This window comes from Idiotropiscis lumnitzeri, chromosome 18, assembly GCF_059441095.1.
Source record: "Idiotropiscis lumnitzeri isolate Australia: NSW breed Sydney's pygmy pipehorse chromosome 18, RoL_Ilum_1.0, whole genome shotgun sequence".
In the NCBI taxonomy this organism is placed as follows: domain Eukaryota; kingdom Metazoa; phylum Chordata; class Actinopteri; order Syngnathiformes; family Syngnathidae; genus Idiotropiscis; species Idiotropiscis lumnitzeri.
The window spans coordinates 4,187,950-4,213,140 of NC_142408.1; the positions used below are offsets into that span (position 1 = coordinate 4,187,950).

At 42.6% G+C, this 25,191-nt stretch overlaps 3 protein-coding genes and 2 pseudogenes across 9 annotated transcripts in view; 4 read left to right on the forward strand and 1 right to left on the reverse strand.

Annotated features, from left to right (window-relative positions):
* lhx5 (LIM homeobox 5) overlaps window positions 1-7,156 on the forward strand; it is a 77,382-nt gene extending 70,226 nt beyond the window's left edge. For all 3 annotated transcript variants that reach the window (XM_088280601.1, XM_088280599.1, XM_088280600.1), the window contains 2 exons: window positions 2,958-3,123; window positions 5,950-7,156. In XM_088280601.1, coding sequence (XP_088136727.1) covers window positions 2,958-3,123; window positions 5,950-6,290 — 507 coding nt within the window. In that variant the 3' untranslated portion in view covers window positions 6,291-7,156. The remainder of the gene's footprint in view (window positions 1-2,957; window positions 3,124-5,949) is intronic.
* Window positions 7,157-12,922: 5,766 nt separating this feature from the next.
* On the reverse strand, window positions 12,923-20,268 carry LOC148319085 (3-hydroxy-3-methylglutaryl-coenzyme A reductase-like). 3 transcript variants are annotated; one of them, XM_088280598.1, is made up of 20 exons: window positions 20,135-20,268; window positions 18,813-18,982; window positions 18,616-18,727; window positions 18,440-18,527; window positions 18,186-18,270; window positions 18,008-18,113; window positions 17,835-17,941; window positions 17,401-17,520; window positions 17,195-17,328; window positions 16,595-16,833; window positions 16,411-16,508; window positions 16,139-16,333; window positions 15,894-16,052; window positions 15,558-15,715; window positions 15,366-15,471; window positions 14,901-15,071; window positions 14,209-14,349; window positions 13,740-13,898; window positions 13,381-13,535; window positions 12,923-13,265 (listed from the first exon to the last, which is right to left on the reverse strand). In XM_088280598.1, the coding sequence occupies exons 2-20, from the start codon at window positions 18,975-18,977 to the stop codon at window positions 13,214-13,216; spliced, it is 2,550 nt and encodes an 849-aa protein (XP_088136724.1). In that variant the 5' UTR covers window positions 18,978-18,982; window positions 20,135-20,268; the 3' UTR covers window positions 12,923-13,213. The 3 variants fall into 3 exon arrangements, with proteins under 3 accessions (XP_088136724.1, XP_088136723.1, XP_088136722.1); XM_088280597.1 differs by lacking the exon at window positions 20,135-20,268 and adding an exon at window positions 19,736-19,877; XM_088280596.1 differs by lacking the exon at window positions 20,135-20,268 and having other exon boundaries at window positions 18,813-18,997.
* A 299-nt stretch (window positions 20,269-20,567) lies between these two features.
* On the forward strand, window positions 20,568-22,633 carry LOC148319086 (uncharacterized). Of its 3 annotated transcripts, none has more exons than XM_088281807.1 (2): window positions 20,568-20,695; window positions 21,315-22,633. In XM_088281807.1, the coding sequence occupies exons 1-2, from the start codon at window positions 20,641-20,643 to the stop codon at window positions 22,031-22,033; spliced, it is 774 nt and encodes a 257-aa protein (XP_088137933.1). In that variant the 5' UTR covers window positions 20,568-20,640; the 3' UTR covers window positions 22,034-22,633. The 3 variants fall into 3 exon arrangements, with proteins under 3 accessions (XP_088137933.1, XP_088137932.1, XP_088137931.1); XM_088281806.1 differs by having other exon boundaries at window positions 20,599-20,701; XM_088281805.1 differs by lacking the exon at window positions 20,568-20,695 and adding an exon at window positions 20,713-20,924.
* Window positions 22,634-23,166: 533 nt separating this feature from the next.
* On the forward strand, window positions 23,167-23,847 carry LOC148319087 (histone H2B pseudogene; annotated as a pseudogene).
* A 147-nt stretch (window positions 23,848-23,994) lies between these two features.
* LOC148319088 (histone H1 pseudogene) lies at window positions 23,995-25,186 on the forward strand (annotated as a pseudogene).
* Window positions 25,187-25,191: the final 5 nt, after the last annotated feature.

Sequence of the window (25,191 nt, forward strand, 5' to 3'; positions counted from 1 at the left end):
ACCACTTTACTATTACTTCGTTACTATTCAAATTGGTTTTTACTACAGCCATGTAAAATATATATATATATATATATATATATATATATATATATATATATATATTTGTTTATATATATTTATATATTTATATATATTTATAAAAAATCACAAATGACCTTCCAGAAAATTTATTCCATAATGTGTTACAAAGTCATTCCGTGTGAAATTGTCCCAAATACAAGCAACATTTGACATGTATGTTCATGGACACACATAGGATCATTTGAGCAAGAAAGAGTAAAAATGGGAACTTTGGCTGCTGCATGCTTTGAACAGGAATAAGTACCGTTATCCATATTTTCCTTCATATCGGGTTAAAATCTCCCAAAACATAATATTTAATGTTGATGTTCCTCGTTGAAGTAATTCACTTGCATGATTTTTTATTTCTTTTTTTTTTTTACTTAAACATACCTTGCAGAAAATGGCAGAACATGACATTTTGCTGCATGCTTTGAATAGGATAGGAACCAATAGTTTTCTCTCTGAAGGTCACATATTATCAATATTGATATTTATATTCCTGGCAAAATAATTTTGCTGCATGCTTTGAACGTAAAAAAGTAGCAGCATCTTGTGTACAAATAAGAAAAAAAGAACCCAGAGCATTGGATTGATCTTTTAAGCTCATTTCAAATAGCAAAACGGCTTCAAATTAATTGATTTGAAATGAGTATGGCAAAAATGTCCCTACAGGCTCTTGGAGTTAATTGTGTCATTAAATTGCACAAAAGACAATTAGATTTCTTTGTTGGCATTCTAATAAGCAATTCTTCCGAATAACGTCACCTTGTTTTAGTTTGCAACTAAATGATGTCATCAATAAAAGCGTCCCAATACTTTTGCCGAGAAATCGAAGCAATTTTAGAATGAATTGTTTCCACGTGACGGCATTATGTTATTTTGATGAAAACTCATTTTTGACCTTTGCCAAAGCACATTTTATTGTTCCTTCCCCCATCTCCATGTCCGCAGGCATTCCATTTCTTCTTCTTCTTCTTTTTTTTTTCCCAATTAACATCTACACACCAGGCTCAACAAAAACACACAACTACATCACTATATGTGTGTGTGTGTGTGTGTTTAATGTGTTTGTTTCAGTCACACAGCCGTGAAATTAGTCATAGGTGGTGGTCTTGTTTTAGCTGAGGGGCCACCGCACGCATTCGGGAGTCCCTCCTGTGTGTGTGTGTGTTTTCATGCACGCACACACACACACACATGAGGACGTGTGTCTGGGCGTGCACAATGTCAGGATGATTAGCGCCATCGCTGCCAAGTGTGTTGTGGCTTTTTGTGCGCTGGCTGTGATTATCGCTGATTTCACAGATTTACATATGCCCCCCACCCTCCCTTTTTTTCCCACCTCTGTGCAGCACACACACGCATATAGCTTGCGTGTGTGTGTGTGTGCATCTCCATCCATCCATGCTTGCATCCATCAGTGTTCACACCGCCAGCCATCCTCAACATCCCCCGTGTGTGTGTGTGTGTGGTTGTGTGTGTACGGTGATCCGAGCCAAAACGGAGGCTGCGTTTGGGCCTCGCTGCTTGTGTTAAATAGCAACGCTCCCCCATGTGTGTGCGTGCGTGTGTGTGTGTGGGTGGGGGTGTGTGTGTGTGTAATCTCAGTCTCTTGAGGGGAGCGAGAGCATTTCCATAAAAATGTACCCAACACGTCGACGATTGTTCTCAATAAGCAGGTGTTGCCTCCATGTGCATCCCTGTGTGTGTGTGTGTGTGTGTGTGTGTTTTGTTAATGTGCATCACAGTGGTACTGGCTGCTGTGGACATGCCTGATTCTGCAGCACAGGCCAAAACAAGACACTGTTTGCTGCTTCTGTCGTACACAAGGAAGCTGTAAGCGAATAATGGAAATGCAGTCATCAACTGCTTTTTTTTTTTTTTTTTTTTTTTTTTAGTTAGGAAACATTTCAGGTGGTCCACCACTGTTCTCTGTTTGAATCGGAATGGGTGGGGGGCGAGCTGTATTTCTTGTGCATGTTCGCCAAGGTGCTACCGACAAGCGACCTGATTGGATGCCCATAACCAAAAAGTGTTTTGCTTCTTTTCCATAAATGCCGGAAGGAAATTGGCTTAAAAAGTACAAAATGGTGACATTTATCGTGCCTGGGTGGGAGTCCAAGCGGCCCGAAATCGCTCATACTCGAATCACCCCTGGTTTACAATGATGCGACATCTGAGCTTGTTTGGTCGTCAGAGAATCAAATGTAGACATTTCGTAAACATCTAAAATCATTTAAATGATCAGCTTGTGGCTCAATGCTGTCATTGTCACATTTTTAAAAGAAAGTTTGCAAAAGTTAATTTATTGATTTTTTTTTTTTAATGTGTATTTCGAATGGTATTCAATGATTTTTTTTTTTTAAACATTAACGCCTAATTTGTGTCTTTGACAATCCTCACATTCTGTTATCAAAATACGATGAGACCATTTTAAATAGTTCATGGCACCCGTGTACATGGTTTTGTAAAATCAAAGACTTTGAGAAATAAATGTTTTAGAAGATGTTTTGGTAACCATCAAAGACAATTTAGTCTTGAACAGAATTGATAGACAGTAAAAGGTTGGTTGCTGGTCAACGACTATCATTTTTTGCTGACCTGGAAGAAAAATTTGGACATCAATGAACGACATTCCCATTTCGTAAACTTTTGATTTTAAGTCACTGTAATCTGTTTTTGAAAAATGTCAAAGAGGTTCTCATCAATGAACGTGATGTCAGTTTTTTTCATGAATATTTTTTTTTTTGGGGGGGTGAAAATCAAAGACAGTTTGGAGATGTCAAACCTAATGTTTCTGTAACAACAAATCTGCATCTGAATTTTTACCAGCATCTAAGACAAGCTTGTCTACATCGTTATAATAGTCACAACTGTCCGTCTGGTGGCAGGTTTGGTTCCAGAACCGAAGATCCAAGGAGCGACGGATGAAGCAGCTGAGTGCTTTGGGGGCCCGCAGACACGCCTTCTTCCGGGGCCCGAGAAGGATGAGGACCCTGGGGGGTCGACTGGAGGACCCGGATATCTTGGGACCAGCAGCCTACGGCTACTATGGGGGTCAGTTCCACTTCCTGTCAAAAACTAAAAAACTCTTGTCGACTGACAACTTGGATGTGGAATTCCGGGGAGGGTCCCTCTATTCTCGAGGCACCGTTCCACTCCAAAAAAAAAAACAAAAAAAAAACCTCTTTAGCTGTTTGTCGCTGTCACCTGTCACCGTTGAGAGGATGAACCTGTTTATTCCAATCAGTCTCTTTGTAAACAAATCCGCCGGAAAACGCTTTCGACACCACTCGCTCGGATTTAACGGATTTCTGACGGAAAGGCGGCAGGCAAGTGTTTGAATCTCAGCTGAGGGCAGGACCTGCCCTGATGGTTTAGCATGCAACCGAGTTTTTCCTAATATTAACTCATTCACCACCAGCCGGAAAAAAAAAAGGATCGTTGACGTATTTTGCCGTCAATGGGATTAAATGAGTTAAAGATAAAATAGTCTTTGATGAATACATTTTTTTTGTATTGAGGAACAAAATGTTAATTTTGCATAAACATAATACATCAAAGACAATGTGATCTTTACCAAACCTTAGTACATTTTATTTATTTTTTTTACCATTAAAGACATCTAATCCTTACGGTACCGGCAAAAAACAAACCTGACATGTTTTTGTCAATATCAGCACGAGTCTTTGTGTTTAACTCATTGATGCCTAAAGACGTCAAAGATCCATTTTTTTTCTGGGCTGGTAGTGAGTGAGTTCGATTAAAGACAATTTGGTCATCAATGACCCTAATAAGTGTGTTTTTTAGTCTGAGAAACCTCACATGCGTTTTTTCACTACAAATCTCAGAAACCTAAAATCAGAGTTTTTGTAAACATCAAAGGAGCATCCTCTTTATTGAATCTGACATAAATGTTTTGTATAAACATCAAAGACACCACTGACCTTGAACTAAAAATGTTTATTTTGAACATCAACAGCAAGCCAGTCTTTGATGATTTCTTTGGACATCAAATTCAATTTAGTCCGCAGCGTTCATGTTTTTTGCCAAAGACCATACGTGGTTTTGTAAACCACTACACCACAGAATCATCGTGACCCTAACATCCATGTTTTTGTCCACTCCAAATCGGACATGTATGTGCATGTTTGATAACATCAAAGACAGATTTTAGTCCTCAATGAACCTCACGTTGGCGTTTTTGTTGTTGTTGTTGTTGTTGTTGTAAACATTGGAGACAATTTCAAGTCTTCAATGAGTCTCCATGCAAAGTGAGAACAAAACCTTCATTTCCCGCTCTCGTCTCCCTCGCTTTCTTCAGCCGTCGCTTTTCAGGCCCCTTTGAGGTGCCGCTTAGGCCGGCTCGCTCGCCTTTGTGTGTGTTTGTGCCCCCCCCCCCCGCCTCCTCCGCACACTGCCTGCACCACGAGCCCGTTGCCTCTTCTCAAGGTCGCTCTAACCAACAGGCTCAAGGGTACATTATTTCCATTCAAACACCTTGTCAATCAACTGTTGCAGTGTGAAAATTAAGAAAGAAGAATCACAAAAAAAAAAAAAAGTTCAGCAGAGGTAGAGCCCGAGGCTGTTTGTGTGTGATTTGACAGAATATGGCTCGGTTCATGCTGAGACATCTGCGCTATGAATATTTTGTCTCAAGTGTTTACGTCAGCACAAGCCGAGGAAACGGGAAAGCGGACAGATGGGTTGATGGATAATAGAGGGATGGGTGGCTAGTTAGCGGATGGATGGGCTCATTGTTGGATGGGTGGATGATAATAGAAAAGTAGACGGATGTGCTTGCGCATCGATGATGAAGGACGAACGGAATGGTCGGCTCGGTGGACAGATGGATGGGGTATGGATGACTAGACAATGGGTGGATGAGTGGAAGGATAGATAACGGGTAGATGGATGGACTGAGTGAGGAAGAAGACAACATCTTGGACAACAATGGCGTAGTCCACAATGTCACTGATAAAAACGTCAATGACGTGGATGTCATTGACGTCACTGACTGCAATTGTTACTTACAAAACGTCAATGACGACATCTTTGAGGTTATCTTTGATGAAATCTTTGATGACATCCTCCGGGCCAATGTCAGTCAAAAAAAATGTCATTGAAAACAACGTCATTAATGATATCAAAGACAACAATCTTGGATTCAATTTTTCAACAGGTCATTGTAAACCATGCCACTGAGAAACAAAAAACAATCTTTGTCGACTAAAATGACATCAAGTGTCTTTGATGTCTTTGATGATGAGTCTAACGTTATCCGGGACTTCTTTGACAACGCCGTTGACTTCACTGTCATTTACAAAATCTCGGACATCTTTGGTTACATGAATGAACACGTCACACTCAACAATGCGATAATCGACGACATTGAAAACATCTTTGATGTCATTGTAAATAGATTTTATGAGACAGAGAACATATTCTGATCCTCGACAACATCTTTGACTGGAACATAATTGAAAAGCATGGCCTCAATACCTCTGACAATAGTTTTATCAACGGTCATTGACGACATACTTGACATGTCATTTACGTCTTTGAGAGCATATACTTTGGTCTTTGAGGTTATGGAGAACCAATGTTTTTGGCAACATCACTGATCACGTCATAGTCAATGATGTCATTGACGTCATTGAGAGCGTCTTTGAGGTAAATTGACTCTATAATTCTAACTGAGAACATATTAGACATCATCAAAAAAAAAATCATGTCATTGAGATTGCCTTTGATGTCTTTGAGAACATCTATGATATCAAAATCAACATATTAGCCAACATTGTCATAATCAATAATGTCAGTGTGAGTCCTTGATGTCATTGCGTGCAACGTCACCATAACGACCGTTGTTTTATCCTCCAGAGTACCAAGGGGACTACTACGGACCAGGAAGCAACTATGACTTCTTCCCACACGGCCCCCCGTCCTCGCAGGCCCAGTCCCCCGCCGAGTCCCCCTACATCCTGGGCTCGGGGCCCGGGGCCATGGAAGGCTCCGGCCACCTCCCCTCAGATGACCAAAGGTTCACAGACATGATCTCCCACGCCGAGACGCCCAGTCCCGAGCCGGGCTCCCTACAGCCTGTGCCGGGGGAGGCGTACGGGGGTGGGCCCAGTCCTCCTTTCTCACTGGCCAGTAACTCCAGCTACAGCGCCCCCATGTCCCACCAAGGCCCCGAGATGGGCGAGGCTGCGGCCTGGTGAAGCCGCCAGGGACCCTTGACGGGCTGGGAGTTACTTTTTACCACTAAAGGACGGCTTTTCACCGCTGGACTATCGCTTAGAAGTGTAGAGACGTCCCGAAAAGCTTTCTTGGAATACCGGACTTGATTATTTACAAAAAAAAACTTTGATTGATTCTATCCTGCTTACATGGTACAACAAAATCACCAATAGACAAACACAAAAAAGGGACTTTTTCTTTCCTTGGAGTTTGTTTCCTTCATTTGAAAGCCAAATGTCACCCTTTGTAGCCGTGTTCACGCCGCGTAGCTGCTAAATCGGCGCACCGGAGGTGTCACAGTAGGGTAGATGTAATTCGCCAGGAGTCCACGCAGCCGCTGCGGCGCCACGCTTTGAGATGATTCCATGTGAACATTGCTTTCGGCATGTGGTGCGTGTCGGTTGTTTTATAACGTCACTTCCTGCCTCTGATGCTACCTTGGATGAGGGAAAATTCACAGCTTGACTTTCACTCTCTCCCGCATTGATACCTTACCTCCGTGTTTCCCAACCATTGTTGAGCCAAGGCACACAGTTTATATTGGAAAGATTTCATGGCCCGCCACCAAATACAATGTCACAAAAAGGATATATACGATAAACCGCACATATTTGCGAGGGATGGGAACAAAGCCCGAACACAAATAGCAAAAACTGCTAGTAATTGATTCCACCCCCCCTATTTTCTTTTTCGTTTTTACAATTGCCTATATAAATAGTTTAACCAGGGGTGTCAAACTCATTTTCATCATGCTTCTGATTTTCCTCAGAGGGCCGTTCTGACTGTGAAAATTGTATGGTTGTATAATCACCTCGTCATATCATTAGCCTAATAGCGTAGCTGCCCATTTGAAACAAGAAAAAAAAAAAAAACTAAATTCAACAAACAAGAAAAGTCCAGTTGCCTTGTTTTGACCTTTGTGGATCATCGGTACCTCATTGACTGAGAATTGGTACAGAGAGAAAGAAAAACTAATTTTAGCAATTTTTTTTCCATTTTCTTTTTTTTTTTATGATTTTAATTGTAAGTTGAAAATGACTTTGGCAATTATGCTGTTATGCTGATGATATTATTTTGAACACAATTACCCCAATGTTTCATGGCTATTGTATATATTTTAATGAAATGTCCCAGAAGTTATAAATAGTGACAACCAAATATGTAAGTATGCTATTGTTAACTTTGTTAAAATTGGATTTGGTGGGTGAAAATGCCGGTATTATCTGTTAAAGTGAAGAAAATTGTAATTTTGAGACCAATTTTCTGCCAAAATGAAAAAGACCAAATCCATCTAGCAACAAACATGAAGTAGACGCACTTTATTTGCTTTTGAGAGCCACAAAAAATATGTAGCAGGCCAGATGTGGCCCTCAGGCCTTGAGTTTGACACCTGTGGCTCAAACCGTAAATATACGCCAAACTAGGATCCCAAAACCCTTTAATCTCATTACCAGTATGGGTTGTTTTTACTTCTCAAAATCTTGACCCATTTTGCAGTGTCAAATCCTCAACTCAATATGATGGGTATAAATAACCCAACATTGGCTTTGTCCCTTTCAGACCCAGCGTTGGGTTTGCTATGAGACCCAATTTGGGTTACTTTTATCCTAGCAGTCGAGTGAAAATGCAAATTTTCACACGAATGATACAATACAATACAATGCAACTTATTTTTTGTAAATTTTTTGGGGGATGGCTGCCAAACAATGAGATGTTGGGGGAAAAAAACATGCGGCTGTTAAATTGAATGAAAAGGATCACATGCGCCTCCCCCCTTTCTACCTTGGTCTCACCCCACAACATAATGATCAGATGTTAAAACAAGGGTGTCTACACTTTTGTTCCCACACGCACACACACACACACACACACGCACGCACGTTCACGCGGGCGGCCCTGATTGTTGTGCCCGCGCGCGCGCCTCCGGCCGACCTTCCCTTTGTTCGGCTCCCTTTTTCACAAGACATGTTTTAATGGAAATGATTTTCAAAAGCACACTGAAGCCATAATAGAGAATCTCCTTCAACAGCTGAGGTCTCCTGCCTCTTAAAGGGAGCAAACAAAAGAGGGGCCACGCAACATCTGTGGCGGGCCGCACACCACACACCCCCTCCGTAGCTCCTCAACCGACTCATGCAACACACATACACGCGTACACGCATACACACGACCTGCCCCTCCACCCCATCGCCAACCGCCACCGTTGGGCCTAAAGCGCCACCTAGTGGCAGTGCCCCTTTTCCCGTCCCTCAGCGAAAATGAGCATTTTTTTGAGTTCATTCCTCCCGACATTATTTCCGGAAAGAAAGCGTCATCTCTTTTCTTTGCTTGGTGGACTCCAATCTTCTTGGATGTAAAGATGAGTGGATGGATGAATGTGCGCGTGTTTGTGTGCGCGCGTGTGTGCGTGTGCATGTTTGAAGGGGTGTATTATTTCTATGTATATAGCACTGGTAATAAAAATTGTCTCTTACAGGTTGAAGCCTTTTTTTTTTTAAATTTTTTTTTTTAAAAGCTTAAACTAACAGACTATTTTATCTTCAGTGACCTGACTAACATTTTTCTAAACATCAAAAAACAACTTTGCAGCTTCCGAGACCTTCAACATTTTAAAGACAAGGGCACTTTTAGAAACATCTAATTTAGGCTTGTTGCTAAAATTAAAATGTGTGATTTGCTAAATTAAAATTAAATTAAATTAACTTTTTAACTTTTAAAATTTCGAGCCTTCAACACAAACGTGAAATTTATTTATTTTTTGTCAGGAGGAAGAGCTTATTCATTCACATTCATGAAAAATTAACACAAATCAGATTTTAATAATTAATATCCCATTTTAATTCCATCACGTGTATTTGAAAGGTGACCGTCCACCTCATTAGGTCTTCCTTACAGGAGACATATTAATGATTTTTCATCTGCAAGGATGGAATACTAAAAAAAAAAAAGTCAATGCACTTTCTTCACCCCCATCCACCGCCCCTTACTCTTCATCCTCTTAGCCCCCTTCCTCATCCCTCGCGATGGGCCAGGTGGGTGGATGGGGTGGTTCAGGTCCACACTCATTTTCCACCTGACTGCCTTTAATGTAAAGGCTAATGTGAGAGGAGACAGCCGGATTCAACACACACATACACACACACACACACACACAGACGGAGAAGGCCGACGTAATCTTCAGCATCCACCTGTCCCTTCTCAAGACGCTTCTTTATAGAGGTCCTGCCCCCCGACACCCCCCACCAAATTGGATCACTGCAGCCTCCCAGAATGTCAGAATAAACGAGAAATGCATGGTCAGGATGGAGACCACCACATTGTATCCCATCTGATGAGTTGGGGGGGGGGGGGGAAATTCAGCTCCCAAGCCAGTTTCTGTTTGCTGCATGAAATTTGGTAGGCGTGTTTGTCGTGAGTGGACCTACAAAAAAAGTCTTTTTTAAGAAGACATACTTTCGAAAGACACAAGGAGTTATTTTTAATTCATTTCAATTCAATGAAGCCATTTTCTAGTCATTTTAGCGATCAAAATTTAACTTCTCATCAAACTTTTTTCTTTTATTCATGCCCCAAAACTCAGCAATGAGAAATTTGGTAGACGTTGCTATTAGAAGTACACACACCCAAAAAGTGAAGAACCCATATACTTGACATGTCTGCCGTTTTTTTTTTTCAAAAGGCAATTTATGGTCAATTTTGTTGTCATATCTATTATCAGTAAACTCACAAAAGAGTTTCTAAAAGCCAAACCTTAAAAATACTCGCTGTGTCTCATTTTGCTTTGAAGCTGTCCTAAAATTGAACTTATTCCTATTTTTTTTTTAACTCCAGAGCCCAAAATCAGTTTCATGTAAAAACATTTAATTTAGTAGATGCGACGAGACCCACCAAAAAAATTTGCAATTATCCATGGCTGAGATTTGAGAAGCCACGGTAGATCGCAATTTTGGTTTTAAGCATTTTAAGGTGAATTTGACCATTTCCTTTCAAAAGTGACATTGATCTAAATTGTTTCTTTAATTTAGCCCATGAATACAGTTTTGCTTAGCAGCATGAAATTTGGTAGGCATGTTCACCGAGAGTTGGCTCCACAAACCAATTTCAAGAAAATGTGCTTAATAGAAACAGGAAGGCAGCCATTTTGGTGTGAAGCAGCCATTTTAAGATAATTTGGGCAATTTTCATTGCTCCTTCGATGACTGGCGAGTTTTGTCTGATTGTTCCAATTTTTTTTTTTTAAATAAATAAAAATAGATCGCATGTATACCGCATTATTGCATGTTGTTTGAATATGTCTGCAAAGTTTGACGACTCGGTGCATGCATCCTGGTGCTTCAAACTGACTTACTAATGCCTGCCCAGTGTAAACAAACATTAATGACTGATAAATGAGGCGGGGGGTTGAGAGCCTCGCCTGATTCTCTTGAGTCTCAAACACACACACAAACGCACACACGCACACACGCACGCACGCGAACACGTACACTTGCACACTTGTGGGAAATATGGGAAAGACCCCCAGTAACCTTCACCTCCCATTCACCCAGCAGCGTGTGATTATCACGGCGGTGCACACGCTCACACGGAGGTGTGCGCTCACGCAATTGCACGCGCACACACACACGCGCACACCCAATTGCCATTAACATCAGTACTTTTGTAATGGATGTGTTTGCAGCCCTGCTACGGGAGAGAAGGCGCGAGCAAGAGTTGATGTTATAAATCACTGCGCCTTCCCTTCTCTTCTTACCCTAACACACGTACACGACCCACACACACGCATGCGTGTTTTCCCTCCCTCCAACTCTGTTTAGCGCCTGGGGAGGCAAGGAGCGATGGAGGGGAATCCTATTAGCCAATGAGCGACGCGTCATTCATTAACACTTTCATGCTTGTGCACGTACAAAACTCGCACACACACCTTTTGATTAGCTGAGAAAACACCTTTATAACTTTTTTTTTTACTTCGATTTAATTAAAAAAATATATATTTTGATTCTCGTGGAACAAAACAAAACAAAAAAATAATAGACACAACTTTCAGGGTGATACAATATTTTGAAGCGCTGAATGAGCCGTGCCCCAAAAAGCGAAAAACTTCCAGTAGTTGATGCACCACCTTAATAGTTTGAACTGTCTGCTTAATATCATTTCAAACTCATTTTACAATACTAGATTTTAAAATAAATGTGTACGGATGATTATATTTTGCAAAAATGAACTAACCATTAACGACCCAGGCTAAACTTAGCTCGTCTCCTGACATACAAGGCTAGTTTCTCAGTTGAGACGAATCGCATCAATTCCTTCTTAGGCAGGAGTTTGGCGCCATCTTGTGGCATTTCATTGCATTAGAGAACGTGACAGCAGTAATTAATCTTAACTATAAATCAATTATTTATTCTCTTTTTTTCAATTGTACTAACTAAATTATAAACAATTCGACAATTTTTTAAATAGAAAAAATGTTTAGTGTAAAATGCACGGGATAGGGACAACCGATGGCAAAAGTCTGACAATAATTGATGCTCCATATTTGCCCAAATTGTTTTTGAAGGGAAAAAAAAATAAATAAGGGACAATCAGGTGAACCAAAAAAATGCAAATGCATCGTATCAGTAAAGGTGACATCACTGAAGGTTTATCCGAGGCACATAAACTCACAATACAGATCTCAACGTTGACCGTATCATCGTGTGTTTGTGTGTGTGTGTGTGTGCGAGCGAGGCTGGCAGGCGGATCAGCCGCTCGTATTTATCGGCTGCCTCTTCAAGGTTGACGAGAAAGATGGAGGCCACAAGAGATTCGAGTGAGGGATGATAGCAGATGTGTGCACGTCAGATTATAAAAAGACTTTGGCTGTTCAAGAAATTTAATTTAGGACACTGTTTGTCAAAAGACCCAAAATAATTTCCAGGAATACGTGACTGTGAGTATTGGTTTGTTTGTATGTGTTACAGTAATAGTTTAAAGGTTAATATTCCCAATTTTACTTCAAACAAATGGCATTTTGCGGCCCCCTCGAACCAATCACACACCTGTATGATGGAAACCGGATATCACGTGACTGATCGGGTGACGATATTTACATTATTGGCGGGTTTGGTAAAATGCAGACGTGTGGTGCGTGTCAAATTGTCGTTGATAAGATTTTTTTGGCTTCCCTGACCATTCTGTGCGCTACAGATGCGAACAATCAGTGGAAAAACAGCAGCATCTAGTGGACATGGACAGTACTGCGGCTCTGAACACATTTCCCAGCCCATTTATTGAAGTCCTATATTCATAAAGTTTTACTGTTTAAGAAAAAAAAAATAATTCATTCATCTCAGAAGAATTATGCGGCTCCTTTTCTTGGGAAAAACAAAAAGTATAAAATTCGTGCGAAAATGATTTACTGGAAAAAAAACACCTGGGCAGTAAAGCGTTAAAAAAGTTTATCTAGGACAAAAAAATGAAAAATTTCTAAATAAAAATATAATTTATTTTTAATTGCTACTTTGATGATCGTTGGTGTGGAATAAGCAGTTTTGTTCTTTTGTGCAGAAAACAAAAAACACAGATCTGTGCCAATGTTTCCAAAGAGAAATAATGACTTGACAAAAACATTGGATGACATAAATCTTTATAATTTAATATTCTATGACACTCAAAATACACTTCAGTTTCGAGCTTTCGTCTTTCAAGTCTGTAGTGGTTTTATGGCTTGCACATCCAGTTTTAGTCTTCTCATTGCAAAAAAAAAAAAAAAAAGTGTTCAAAACGAAAAGACGAGTGCGCTGAGGGATGTCTCGAGTCGCTTGACGGTCTTGATTCAGACTGCACTGCTGCTGCGGCGGTCCCGTGAGCGCGTCAACATGGCTGCCGGTGTATATGTTCCGCAGAAAAATGGCGTCATCAAGTGTCACAAAACATCCCCGGAAGCTGAAGACATGGCGGCTAAATTGGATTTGGACCTGAAATGACGAAGGTGACAACATGGAATAAAAATTAAATATAAATAAAATTATAACGTATTTGTTTTGTTTTTTTCCTTGGCTACAAAAGACGTGAGCAAGTCTTTGATCACACCTGTTGTGGGTCATGTGACTCTTTACAAGGTGTCCCGCTTCCAAAGCGGCCATAAGAGAGAGCTCTCCTGCCAGGACGGTGGCGCAGACCACGCGAGCCAGCTGCCGGGCGTTCTCACCCGGCTGGTCGGGCCTGGTGCCTTGGACGCCGAGCATCTACGCACAAGAAAAAAAATATTATTATTATTTTGTTTTTAAAGGAAAACATTTCCTCAAAAAAAATATATATAAAAGAGTTACTACTTTACATTCTCAGAAACAATTTTTGTTTTCCTCTTAGAAAAAAAGCATTACAATTTTTTTTTCCTAATTGGAATCTTTATTTTCTTCACATACTTAAAATGCAACTCTTTTTGTTACCTGTAGACAGGCCTGCTGCGGTGGCAGGTTGGTGCCCCCGCCAACGGTGCCCAGCTCAATGGAGGGCATAGTGCAGCTGATGTAGAGATCCTCGCCATCTGGCCCGGCGGCTTCCATCTGCGTGATGCAGTTGGCGCTGCCTACAGTCTGCGCGGGGTCCTGCCACCAAAACGCAGCATTTGTTTTGACCCAACCTGAAGCCTTCCAGTTCATTTTAGAGTGACCGGGACTAATTAGAGCGCTACATTCATCTTTCCAATTCAACCAAAATTTGCATCACGAATGAGCATCAGCTCCACCAAGCAACATATCTCTAAAGTTCGCTTGAAACTTCTGCTCGGCTCATTTCACTTTTAAGGTGAAATGAGCAGAGCTGAGGAAGCGAGTTTGACCCATCTGCCAACTTTTTGTTCACACCTGGTGACATGTAATCTGTCTCGGTGGCTGCTTCGGTTGAAGGAGGACTTACTTGCCCACAGGCGATGAAGATGGCCGCCACAATGTTGGCAGCGTGCGCGTTGAAGCCGCCGATGCTGCCCGCCATGGCCGAGCCCACCAGGTTCTTGTTGATGTTGAGCTCCACCAGTGCTGTTGTGCTGCTCTTCAGAACCTAGTTTTACAAAAAAAAATTTAAAAAAATCCCCTTTTATTTAAAAATAAAAAAAACACTAATATGGTAATGTCACAGAATTTTCCCTGGGAAAAAAGTGATGAAGAAAAAAAAACATCTTGTTTAGTTAAGAACACTTTTCATTTATGGTTAAAATGAGACTTCAATATAGATTAAAAATCAAAAATCAAAAGAAAATCTGACTATTATGGTAAATGGTATTAAAAAGACTTTAAAAATAATCAAATTAAAATTTAAATTAATTAAAATTTAGAAACCACCAAAATAAAATTTTCACTCATACGCACACACAAAACAATTTGTGTAAGATTTCTTGTGGGGAAAAAAAACAACTTGATTAAAAAAAATAAATAAATAAAAAGACTACATTCTTGTGATTCTACTACCTTTTAAGGCTAAAAAATAACTCAGTCTTTGTGAGATTATTTTTTAATTTTTGAAAAAAAAAAGAAAAGTTTTTCCACGCAAAAAAGTTGCCTTATTTTTTTTTCCCTTCAGAACTTCATTTATAACATTGCTTCCCCTTTTACCTCACGGACCACCTTGGCTGGGACTGTGGCCTCGCAGACGGCGCACTTCCCGCGCCCCAGGATCCAGTTGATGGCGGCAGACTTCTTGTCGGTGCAAAAGTTCCCGCTGACGGAGAGAACCTCCACGTCGGTGTGATGCTGCCATAGTCTGTGTAAAGCCTTCTCACAGCCCTGCAAACACGCACGCACAAAACATTATCTCCACTAAAGGAACTCACTTTTGCCCAAATCATTGTAAACTATTTAGAACTTTTAACTCCTTCACTGCCACCAAAGCTAAAATGGATCTTTGACGTTTATATCCGTCAATGGCAGTGAATGAGTTAAGAGTAGAAGACCGCCAAAGTTTACTTTATTCTTTATTGTGCAAACAAATAAATACATGAATATATTTTCAATTAATTGATGCTCCCTGTTCCTGTACAGTGTAGACATTAACCAAAGAGAATTGCACGTTGAATGTACCTTTGAAAGCATATTCATGCCCATGGCGTCTCCCGTGTGCGCCTCAAAGCGGATGTAGAGATTCCGGCCCGCTAAGCCCACCAGCATTTTCTCCAGCCGGGCAAACCTGGTCAGGACAAAATGTTTCGTTAGCTCAGCGACGAGATTGACGACGCGTCAATCAAGGACCTGGCGTGACGCCCGTGATCGCACCTGCTGGTTTGGTCGAAGGCGTCTTTGATGGCGCCCAAGCCCTCAACGCTCTCCAGCCACGCTTTGACTTCGGCGGCGCGGCAGGCCGACGGGAGGCGCACCACGGGACCGCGAGTCATGCTGTCAGCGAGCACTCTGCTGTGGCAGCCACCGCTCAGCTGCGACAAGAAATGTTAGTTGCACAAAATATATCAATCTAAAAAAAATAATAATAATAAAAATTCTCACATATGATTGACATGTGAAATATTATATTTTTTCACTTAAAATGTCACTTATTTTTCTCATTTAGCATTTTCTTTATTTAATTTGTAAAAAGGTTTGTGTGACACTTACAGAAAGAGCCCGGCATCCCCGGTTGGTGCTGGCCACAAGGCAGCCCTCGGTGGTCGCCATGGGAACGTAAAACTGCATATCGTCCAAGGGCAGCGGGCCAGCCACGCCCACCGGCACTGGCATATAGCCGATGACGTTCTCGCAGCACGTGCCCATCACCTGCCGATCAGGAATGCAGGAAGACTTTCACATCAACTTGATTTTGTTTAAAATGAACACAAATGAAGTTTTGCGTTGCCCTTCACCTTCGCGTAGTCGTAGTTCTTGTACGGAAGTGACAACAAGGCAGCGGGGACAGGAAGCTTGGAAGACAACATCTCCCTCCTGATGGACACGCCCCTCTCGGGGCTCTCCAGCACAGCGTCGAGCTTGTAGTTGGGAATGTGACGTGACGCCACCAGGTTGATCACCTCGCCATCGCTGAGGCAGCGGGGCCCTCGCTGAGAAGACGCCGAGCGGTTGCGGTCGGACACCGTGGACGTGGATTTAACGTTGCGAGAGTCGTGAGGGGGCTCACCTGTGGATCGGCGAGGACCTCCAGACATTCTTTCAACGAGCGCGGATGAGCTTCAGCCTTGCACTCATCGAGAGCCACTGGAGACGGGCTGGCCTCCGCTTTGGATGATGTCAACAAAATACAATGTGATAAAAAAATACTCGCCTCTACAAAAAAAAAATCATCGCCTAGAAAGAAACCTCACCTTCCTCCTTGCACACAAGTTTGGACTCTGTTGCCGCGGTTACGCTGTCGTTAGCTGTGACGACGGGGCGTTCCATCCTGCAGCAGCCATTGGCCGGCACCAGCCTGCGGGTGGGAGGCGAGCCGCCCGAGGGACTCTTGATGGACAGCGACGCCTCGGTCTCGCTCTGCTCGAAGAAGACGTACTTGACGGCGAGCAGCAGGGCCAGGCCGAGCGTGATCACCTGCTCCAGGTCCACCCTGAGAGACGCCAGCGGCGGGATTAATACGCCAGCGTGTTGAATTTGCTCTTCTTGAAATGTAATTGCCCTTTTCATACATTTACCGATAGAAGCCACAAGATGGCGGCAAAGCACCAATTTGATATTTCAATACAAAAATGAAAATACAAAATTCACGAGAGTCTAATAGGAAGTATACATATTTTTTTTTTTATTAATTTTTCCACCCGCAAAAGTGTGTCTTAGACAGAAATGAAAATCACAAAATTAGTCGCATTTTTCATAAAATACTTTTTTTAAGCACAAAATATTTTTTCACCACTCAGCCTAATTTTTTCCAAATTCAATAGCAATCTTTTTTTTTTTTTTTTTGTTCTTACCCGTTCAGCTGCAGCGGCCGCAAGGAGGCGCCGTGCTGCAGCCTCTTGTGGGAGGACCCCGCTGTCGTCCGATTGTGGCCAGGATTCTCGGCCGCCAGTCGCGCGTGAGCGTGGACCAGAGCGAGTCCCAGCGACTTCCAAAGACACACGTCCTTGTTACAACTCGAGATGAATGCGCTGCTGCTGCCACGCACGCCACAACTCACCATGATGAGCTTCACCCTCTGCGTCACAGGATTGGGCTTGTTGTGCTCTTCTTCGGCCAGCACGTGGGCAAAGTGGCTCAGCTGCCAAATGGGACGACCCTCGCGGCTTTCCATCGACAACTGCACACGCGCGGTGGAAAACGTAAACATAGAACAGCAAAGACCTCCACCAAGGCTTGGGGGAAAATGGATTTCAAAGATTTAAGGGTTATCAGAATTTGAACAGCAGGGATATATTTTATTGACATAAGAAAAATAATACAATTAAGAGTGGTTGATTGGTGCCGCACAAAAAAATGAAAATGATAATGGGAACATCCTGCGAAGAATGCCTTAACCATTCAAAAAATTGCAACCAGGAATCCTCTCTCCTTGGCGGAAGTAACAATCAGCTCCAACTAAAGCATTACGGGTGCCATTTTCAGCCATCTTACCTCAAGAACCAGCGAAACGCAAGCGGGGAAGAAGGTCATGAAGACAAAGTAGTTGGCCAGCACTGACATGCAGCCGAAACAGCACATGATCTCCAGCTGCGGCACACCTGGAGAACATGGAATCATGTTCGTGATCTTGACTACTTCCCATCATTGTCGGTGGTCCGTCCTACCTGACATGGTGCCGACCCCGATTACAAGACACTCCACCAGAGCGTCCAGCGTGAAGGTGGGACCCAAGATGGCCATGCCCTGAGAGATGTTCTCACGCACCTCCTCCTAAATGTGTGTGGGCGCACATAATAAGCCAACCGGAGTTCAGGTTCCTTGCGTCACAGTGGGTGCGCTCACCTGGGAGTTGCTGCTGAGGGCAAATTTGGCCAGCGTGCAGGCTTTGGACAGGTCGATGAGGAGGAGGAAGAAAGGGAGCGCTTCACTGACCGAGGAAAAGGAAAATAAATGAGTGTGAATGTCATTCTGAACACAGCCACACCTTTGGTTTTTTTTTTTTGCAATTGAATTAGAGGTTAGACGTAGAAAAAAAAAAATCACTAAATTGAGGAATTTTTCAAACTAGTGTAAAGTTAACAATGTGGATGACTTACTTGAGGCCAGTCAGCTCTCTGCCAAAAAAGTGGATGACAACCGAGCTGAAAACAAAACTGGAGAATAAAGTAAATAAGCCGGCAATACCTACGGGAGACCCCAAAAAAATAAATGAATGAAAGTCAGGGAGCTTCAATGGCAGTACAAACGTTTGAGGAGATGCCGCGATACCGACCCAGAATGTACTTGGAGCCCAGTTGTCGGAGGTTCTTAAACTGGAAGTAGATGTAAATGAGAGCCATGCAGCGCGTCACAGTCAGGATGACGGCGTCGCTGCTGGGGGTTGGCTAAAAAGGGAAGATGTACAATTTAGTTTCTGGCTTTCAAAACCAAGCCCAAGGCAGAAGAACGAGGGATGCAAAAAAGCTTCACCTCATGCTCAACTTTGGGACAGTCGTTCCAGCTGCACACGTGGCTGCTGGCGGCCAGGCTGTTCATGGACATAAGGCAGACGGTGAGCGCCATGGTGCCAATGATGACCTCCCAGGGGTGGGCGGCCACCAGGAGGCCGTGGAGTCGGAAGAGCCGCGCCAACATGTTCTCTGGAAGGGCAAAAGTGTCGCACTCAGTCCAAAAATACGATGACTGGCAATTCCTCATTTTTGTTGATTCTGGTGCAAAAAATGGAAATTATCATACGAGTCACTTTTGAAGAACAATTGTAAAACAGTGTTGTCCTGCGTACTTCGGCTCGCTGATTCAACTACTGGCGGACTTTTCTGGAACCTTTCCTCCCATAGTCACTGAAAAACTCCCCTATGCACTGTTTTGTTGCACTTGGGTTGAATTATTTGTTTTTTTAATAATAATACATTAATCCTGACTCATCCCTTTTTCCTTCAACAAGAATTGGAGGCTGTTGCTTAAAAGATAGGCACTACAATATAAAAACTTTTGTATTTTGTTATTACTCACAAACACGGTCCTTTGAATTTAAATAACATTCTATACACGTGACTGTTGTGAAAACAATGAAGCAAAGTGAAACTACCTACTACTATTGGTAAATTATAATAACAGACATCAAGGAAACGTTCAACGGACAGCTAACATATTGATGAACCATAAATACCGAAACACAAATTTAGATAGAATGTCGTTTCATTTTGGGACAAGTGTGGCGTCAACATAAATAAAGTGTCACAACATTTAAGATTGAGTTAGCATCCTAACGTTAGCATTAGCGGTCCGTCACGCCTACACGAATTACGACAGTCTAAACGGGGTAAAAAAAAAAGGTTATGTGGGCTGTACGCGGGGACAACACTCTTGTAGCCGGTTAAAAACATACGTACTTTAAAAAAACGTTTTCGGGTGGTCAGGGAGTTATTTCCATGATTATGAGTGTCCCTTCCACGGACGGGTTTGTTCGATAGCTTAACTACGACGACTAGCCATAGCCGATAATGTAATCCGGAAATGATGACACACGGAAAATACGTCATTTGCGGCGTGCGAATTGACGCCATCTTGGGGCGGTGTAAAAAGGGGTGGGGCCAATGTGGCATCTTTGAAGTAAAGGCATTTTAGAGAAAATATAGTACACACATTGTTAACTGGTTATTTAGCTAATATATATAAATGTTGAACTATAAAGCACTGAAAGTATGTAAAATGAGCAAATGTTTGAGTAAAACCAAAACCAAACACTACGCCCTCAATACCGCACTCTGGAAAAAAATAAATAAACCAACCACTCCATGCTCTTTTGATTGCTCTACTCGAGTGCAGACGATGCCACTACTGAACCTCTGATTCCTCCCGGCAATCATAAAATGTCGTAAATGTTTAAAAAATGTTTTTCATTTTGCACAAAATGTATGCCAAAATACAACTACCTCCCAAATAACATCGCATTTTTAGTGAAAACAACAGAAAGGCAAACGTTTGGCCTCCGTGTTCACTTCATGTTCACAATACAAACAGCAGTGACACTACTACTTCCGGGTCGCATTTCAAAACTAAATCTCCTGCTTTTATTTGTTTATTTTTTTGACAGAACGATATGTACAACAAACTTTAACCTTAAAAATAAAAAATATTTACTTAAATGTGTTATTGTAGGGATTTTTGTAGGAGTTAATTTCCGAAATAGAATCATACGTGTAAGCCACTTAAATTTAATTTGAAATGTGCCAAAGTTTAACTTCCTTTCGCTAGAGATGACGGCTGGTGAGAACCCAGGGAGGAGAGAGCAGAGATGGACCACCACCTGCAATTGCCTCCCAATTCTGAACGGAAACTCGAAAACGAAGGCACGTGTAAGGTGTATTTGCAGAAAATATTTGTTTTTGCGAGATCAGAGGGGTCGGCGCTAAAGCTAAACTGAGTATCGGCAGTCAAGCAGCTTGCTTACCCCGTGCTAGCTGCTGCTCAACTATTGTAACGTCATGATGCTTTCTGCACTGTTTGTTTTGTTCAGTTGGTTTTCAAATGTCACCCTGGTTGGGATTCGCACTGTTCCATTTGTGGACCTACTTTTATGTAAGTTAAGAACATTGAAAAAAAAAAGTCTTGTCAGTGCCAGTGAGGGCTGAACAATTAATCAAATTCAACTCACAAATGTAGTAGAATGCAATCTACCTATCGAAAAGGCTGCAATAATTTCACAAAACACAAAAGCTGAAATAATAAAGCCACATGTTTTGCATTTTTATGTTCATGCCACTTTTTCAAATTATTTTTGTGAGGTTCTTGCAGTGAATACTTATGAGACTTAAAGTTGAAGTATTTCGTAAGCTAACAAGGAGAAGTAGAAAACGAAACTGACTTTCATGTTAATTTTCCCTTATTTTAGCGTGAATTTAACCTGTAAGACGTGAAAAATTATCAATATGCCCTATTGATATTTTTTTGCGTGTGTGTGTATTTCAGCGTTGCCTCCGGACGTCTTGAAAGTGATTGTTGTCAAAGAGGAGCAGCAGGAGTGGAGCTGCGGCACGGAGCGAGAGGAGGACGTCTCGCTGACTCGCATCCCAGTGAAAAGCGAAGATGAGGAACCTCACTCGTCGCTGCTAATCCGCCAGACAAACCACGATGGGGGATCAGAAACTGACCCTCAGTTTGATCCGCTGTCAGCTTCTTCTGAGACGGACGACGGCAACGAGACCAACGGACCCTTAGTGAGGAGCAGCCTCGAGGCGAGATGCAACGATGACAAGAAACGCTTCAACTGCTCAGAATGTGACAACATTTTTGACCACAAGCGTAACCTGAAGAGACACATGCGGCGCCACACAGGGGAGAAACCCTTCTGCTGCTCGGTGTGCAACAAAACATTCCGTCAGCGCTCGAACTTAGTAGTGCACTCACGCACTCACACAGGGGTGAAGCCCTTCTCCTGCTCGCTGTGCGACACCAGCTTCAGCCAGCGCATCTCGTTGGTGCTGCACGTACGGACGCACACGGGGGAGAAGCCCTTCCCGTGCTCGGTGTGCGGCGAGCGATTCTCCCGAAAGGGCACCATGTTGTCACACATGCGCCGACACACTGGCGAGAAACCTTTCAGCTGCGCCGCATGTGACAAACGCTTCACCTTCAAGTGTCAAGTGAGCAAGCACAAGTGTGCCGGGGCCCTCAGCAGCGCTAATTGAAAAGCGGCAGGAATTCAGGCTACTTGGATTTCAGATTTCAGTCTCAGTGTTGCCATGACAACTTAATCTGCACAGAACTTTCATAATCAGTTGGTCTGGCCCATGCAACTATATTCGCAATGGGACTGTTTCTTTAACCAAACAGATTCAAAAGCTAGTGAACCCTCAATGACGTCTTCAGTTTTCCGTCCTCTGATTGCTTGTTCTGACCTAGCCAAGTTCGACTGGTTAAACATCTGTAATGAGCCGCACACTTGAATACATTTAATTTAAGCATCACTGGGGAGTATTATGTATTTTATTTGTTTTTGCCATGTCATTCGATAACTATTGTGACTGCGGCAATCATCCTGCAGTGTTGACTGTGCAAAGAGTGTTTTTTATGTTAGATGTTAAAACCTGTTTAGTATTTCTGATGTCAAATTCTTAAAATGAAAAGCTAGTCTATCAAGAGGCTTGTAGAGGCAGGCGCTGTTGCTGGAAATAACTCAAGAAGCAATTCCTTATGTTGAGCGTATTACATGTTGATCCTGCAAAGGTGGTCGATCTCAAATGTCCGAGAACTCAGGTTGCCATGCGAAAAATAAAGGGATTTATTTGTTTCAAGTGTCAGTCTGTTCTCTTCTTTAAGCATTCAAGATGTTTAAATGCACATTAGAATATACAAATACATATACTTAAAAATATAGTACATGAATGCCAAATAGATGAGGAAATTTGTAGGAAATGTGGAGATCTTACAATTTTTTAAATGTTTTGTCCTCTTTGGTTATAGGATCAATAAATTTAAAAGATGAAAGAAACAGAAATAGCTTTAGAAAAAAAAGACCATGCTAGCCAGCCAATGGGAGAATAGCGTTGGCGCAGTATGATTTACAAGTCATGAACGCGTACAGAAAAAAAAGCAAAGAGGTCACACTGGTAATGTAAGCCAATCAGAGTGTGGCGCTGGCACAGCTTTACGTGCATGACATTATGTGAACTTGGAGGAAAAAAATGAAAGCTTAAAAAGGACTCACGCAAGCAGGTCACTGTTAGCCAATCAAGAAGTGGCGCTGGTACAGTTAGCCAATGGAAGAGCGGCGATGACACAGTTTTATTTACATGAATAGGCTATAAGTAACACTGGCTGGTACGTGATCTACATTACTGCAGTCTTTGATCAGCCGCCATGCCAGAGCCAAACCCGAAGTCCGCGCCCAAGAAGGGGTCTAAGAAAGCTGTGACCAAGTCCGCTAGCAAGCCTGGCAGGAGGAGGAAGAGGGGAAGGAAGGAAAGCTATGCCATCTACGTGTACAAGGTGCTGAAACAGGTGCACCCCGACACCGGCATCTCGTCCAAGGCCATGAGTATAATGAACTCGTTCGTCAACGACATCTTCGAGCGCATCGCCTCCGAGGCCTCTCGTTTGGCTCATTACAACAAACGTTCCACCATCACGTCCAGGGAGATCCAGACCGCCGTGCGTCTCCTTCTACCGGGTGAGCTGGCCAAACACGCCGTGTCTGAGGGCACCAAGGCTGTCACCAAGTACACCAGCTCCAAGTAAATCGCTGCTAACATCCCAAACCAACGGCTCTTTTAAGAGCCACCCACTTGTCCTCAAGAGTATACTTTCTTGGCCATGCTTATTACGCAAATGCCTAAAATATACTTGTTTTTAGAGAGGATTAAATTGTGTCACGTGTTCTCTTGATGAAAATGTTAAGTGAATTTCGCTACAAATAAGTGCACTAATCATGAAAGTACGCATGTGCAGTACTGCTGCTGACTAAATGATAAATACTGAGTACTTAATAAAACCGCTTCTGTCAGATTTGAGTGGATGAGCCAATGTGTGAATCTGGCTTATTTTTTTTATTTTTGCATTTTCGGAGCAAATACGCACACACACATCTGTGTGTTTGTTGCCGCCGCAATGACGTCATCTTGCTCCAAAATGATCATCAAAATATGTCTCTTTGCCAGTTGAATGACTGGACAAACACACTTTATCTGCAAAAGAACTGCTGTTGATCTGTGAGCGATTTTCAATATTTTACAAGTTTACCAGATGCGGAAAGTCAGCGAGCCTCCCTCACGCTAAAGAGATGTCCTTTGGAGGCTCTGCAAAAAAAACCGGAACAAACCGGCGAGCTGTAAACCACTTCAATGTGGCGCAATATTTGTTTTATCTCACTTCAAATCATCTTTCAGTTAGTTTCCGGGGTCATTTTTTACCTTTGAAAGCGTGGAAGAAAACACAAGCGAAACACAAAACACACTATGTCCGCTGGGGGGCGTGCTTGACTCTCCACGGTTCTCAAGTGATTTTTAAGTAACGCCTCTCACACTCACAGCAGCATTTTCCTTACACCAAATATTTTACTGGAAATGGCAGAAGTCGCTCCAGCTCCAGTTCCAACCGCACCGGCGAAAAGCAACACAAAGAAGAAGGCGGCGTCCAAGCCTAAAGTGCCCGGACCAAGCGCCAGCGAGCTCATCCTCGAGGCCTTGGCCGCGTCCAAGGAGCGCAATGGCGTCTCTTTGGCCGCCCTTAAAAAGTACCTAGCGAGCAATAGTTACGATGTGGAGAAGAACAAAGCTCGCCTGAAGACTGTCATCAAGAGCATGGTGGCTAAAAAGGTTCTTGTTCAGACTAAGGGCACCGGCGCTTCCGGCTCCTTCAAGATGCAAAAGACCGAGAGGAAGGCGAAGACTCCCGCAAAGGTTGATACGAAAGCAAAGAAGCCCGCTGCCAAAAAGATACTAAAGAACAAGAAGTCCGTTACCGCTCAAAAAGCCGCCAAGCCCACGAGACCCAACAAAGTAAAGCAGCCCGTGAAGAGCACCAGCAAGGCGACGGCGACCAAAAAATCCGCCGCGGCTAACAAGACTTCCGCCGTCACCAAGTCCCCCGCCAAAAAGGCTTCCAAGCCCAAAGCAGCCAAGAAGAAGTAATTCAAACCGTGTCTACATAAACGGCTCTTTTAAGAGCCACCACGTTTTATTTGAAGGGCATCACTTCCACCGTGCAGAACATTTCCTGAGGCTGTGTTTGCCTTTGTGTTTCGATGGAAAGACTGCCTTTTTTGGATTTACTTGTAAAAATATTGTGAATCATTTTATGTTTTAAATGTGTATTTTAAAGTATATATCTAAATTATAAATCAAAGTTT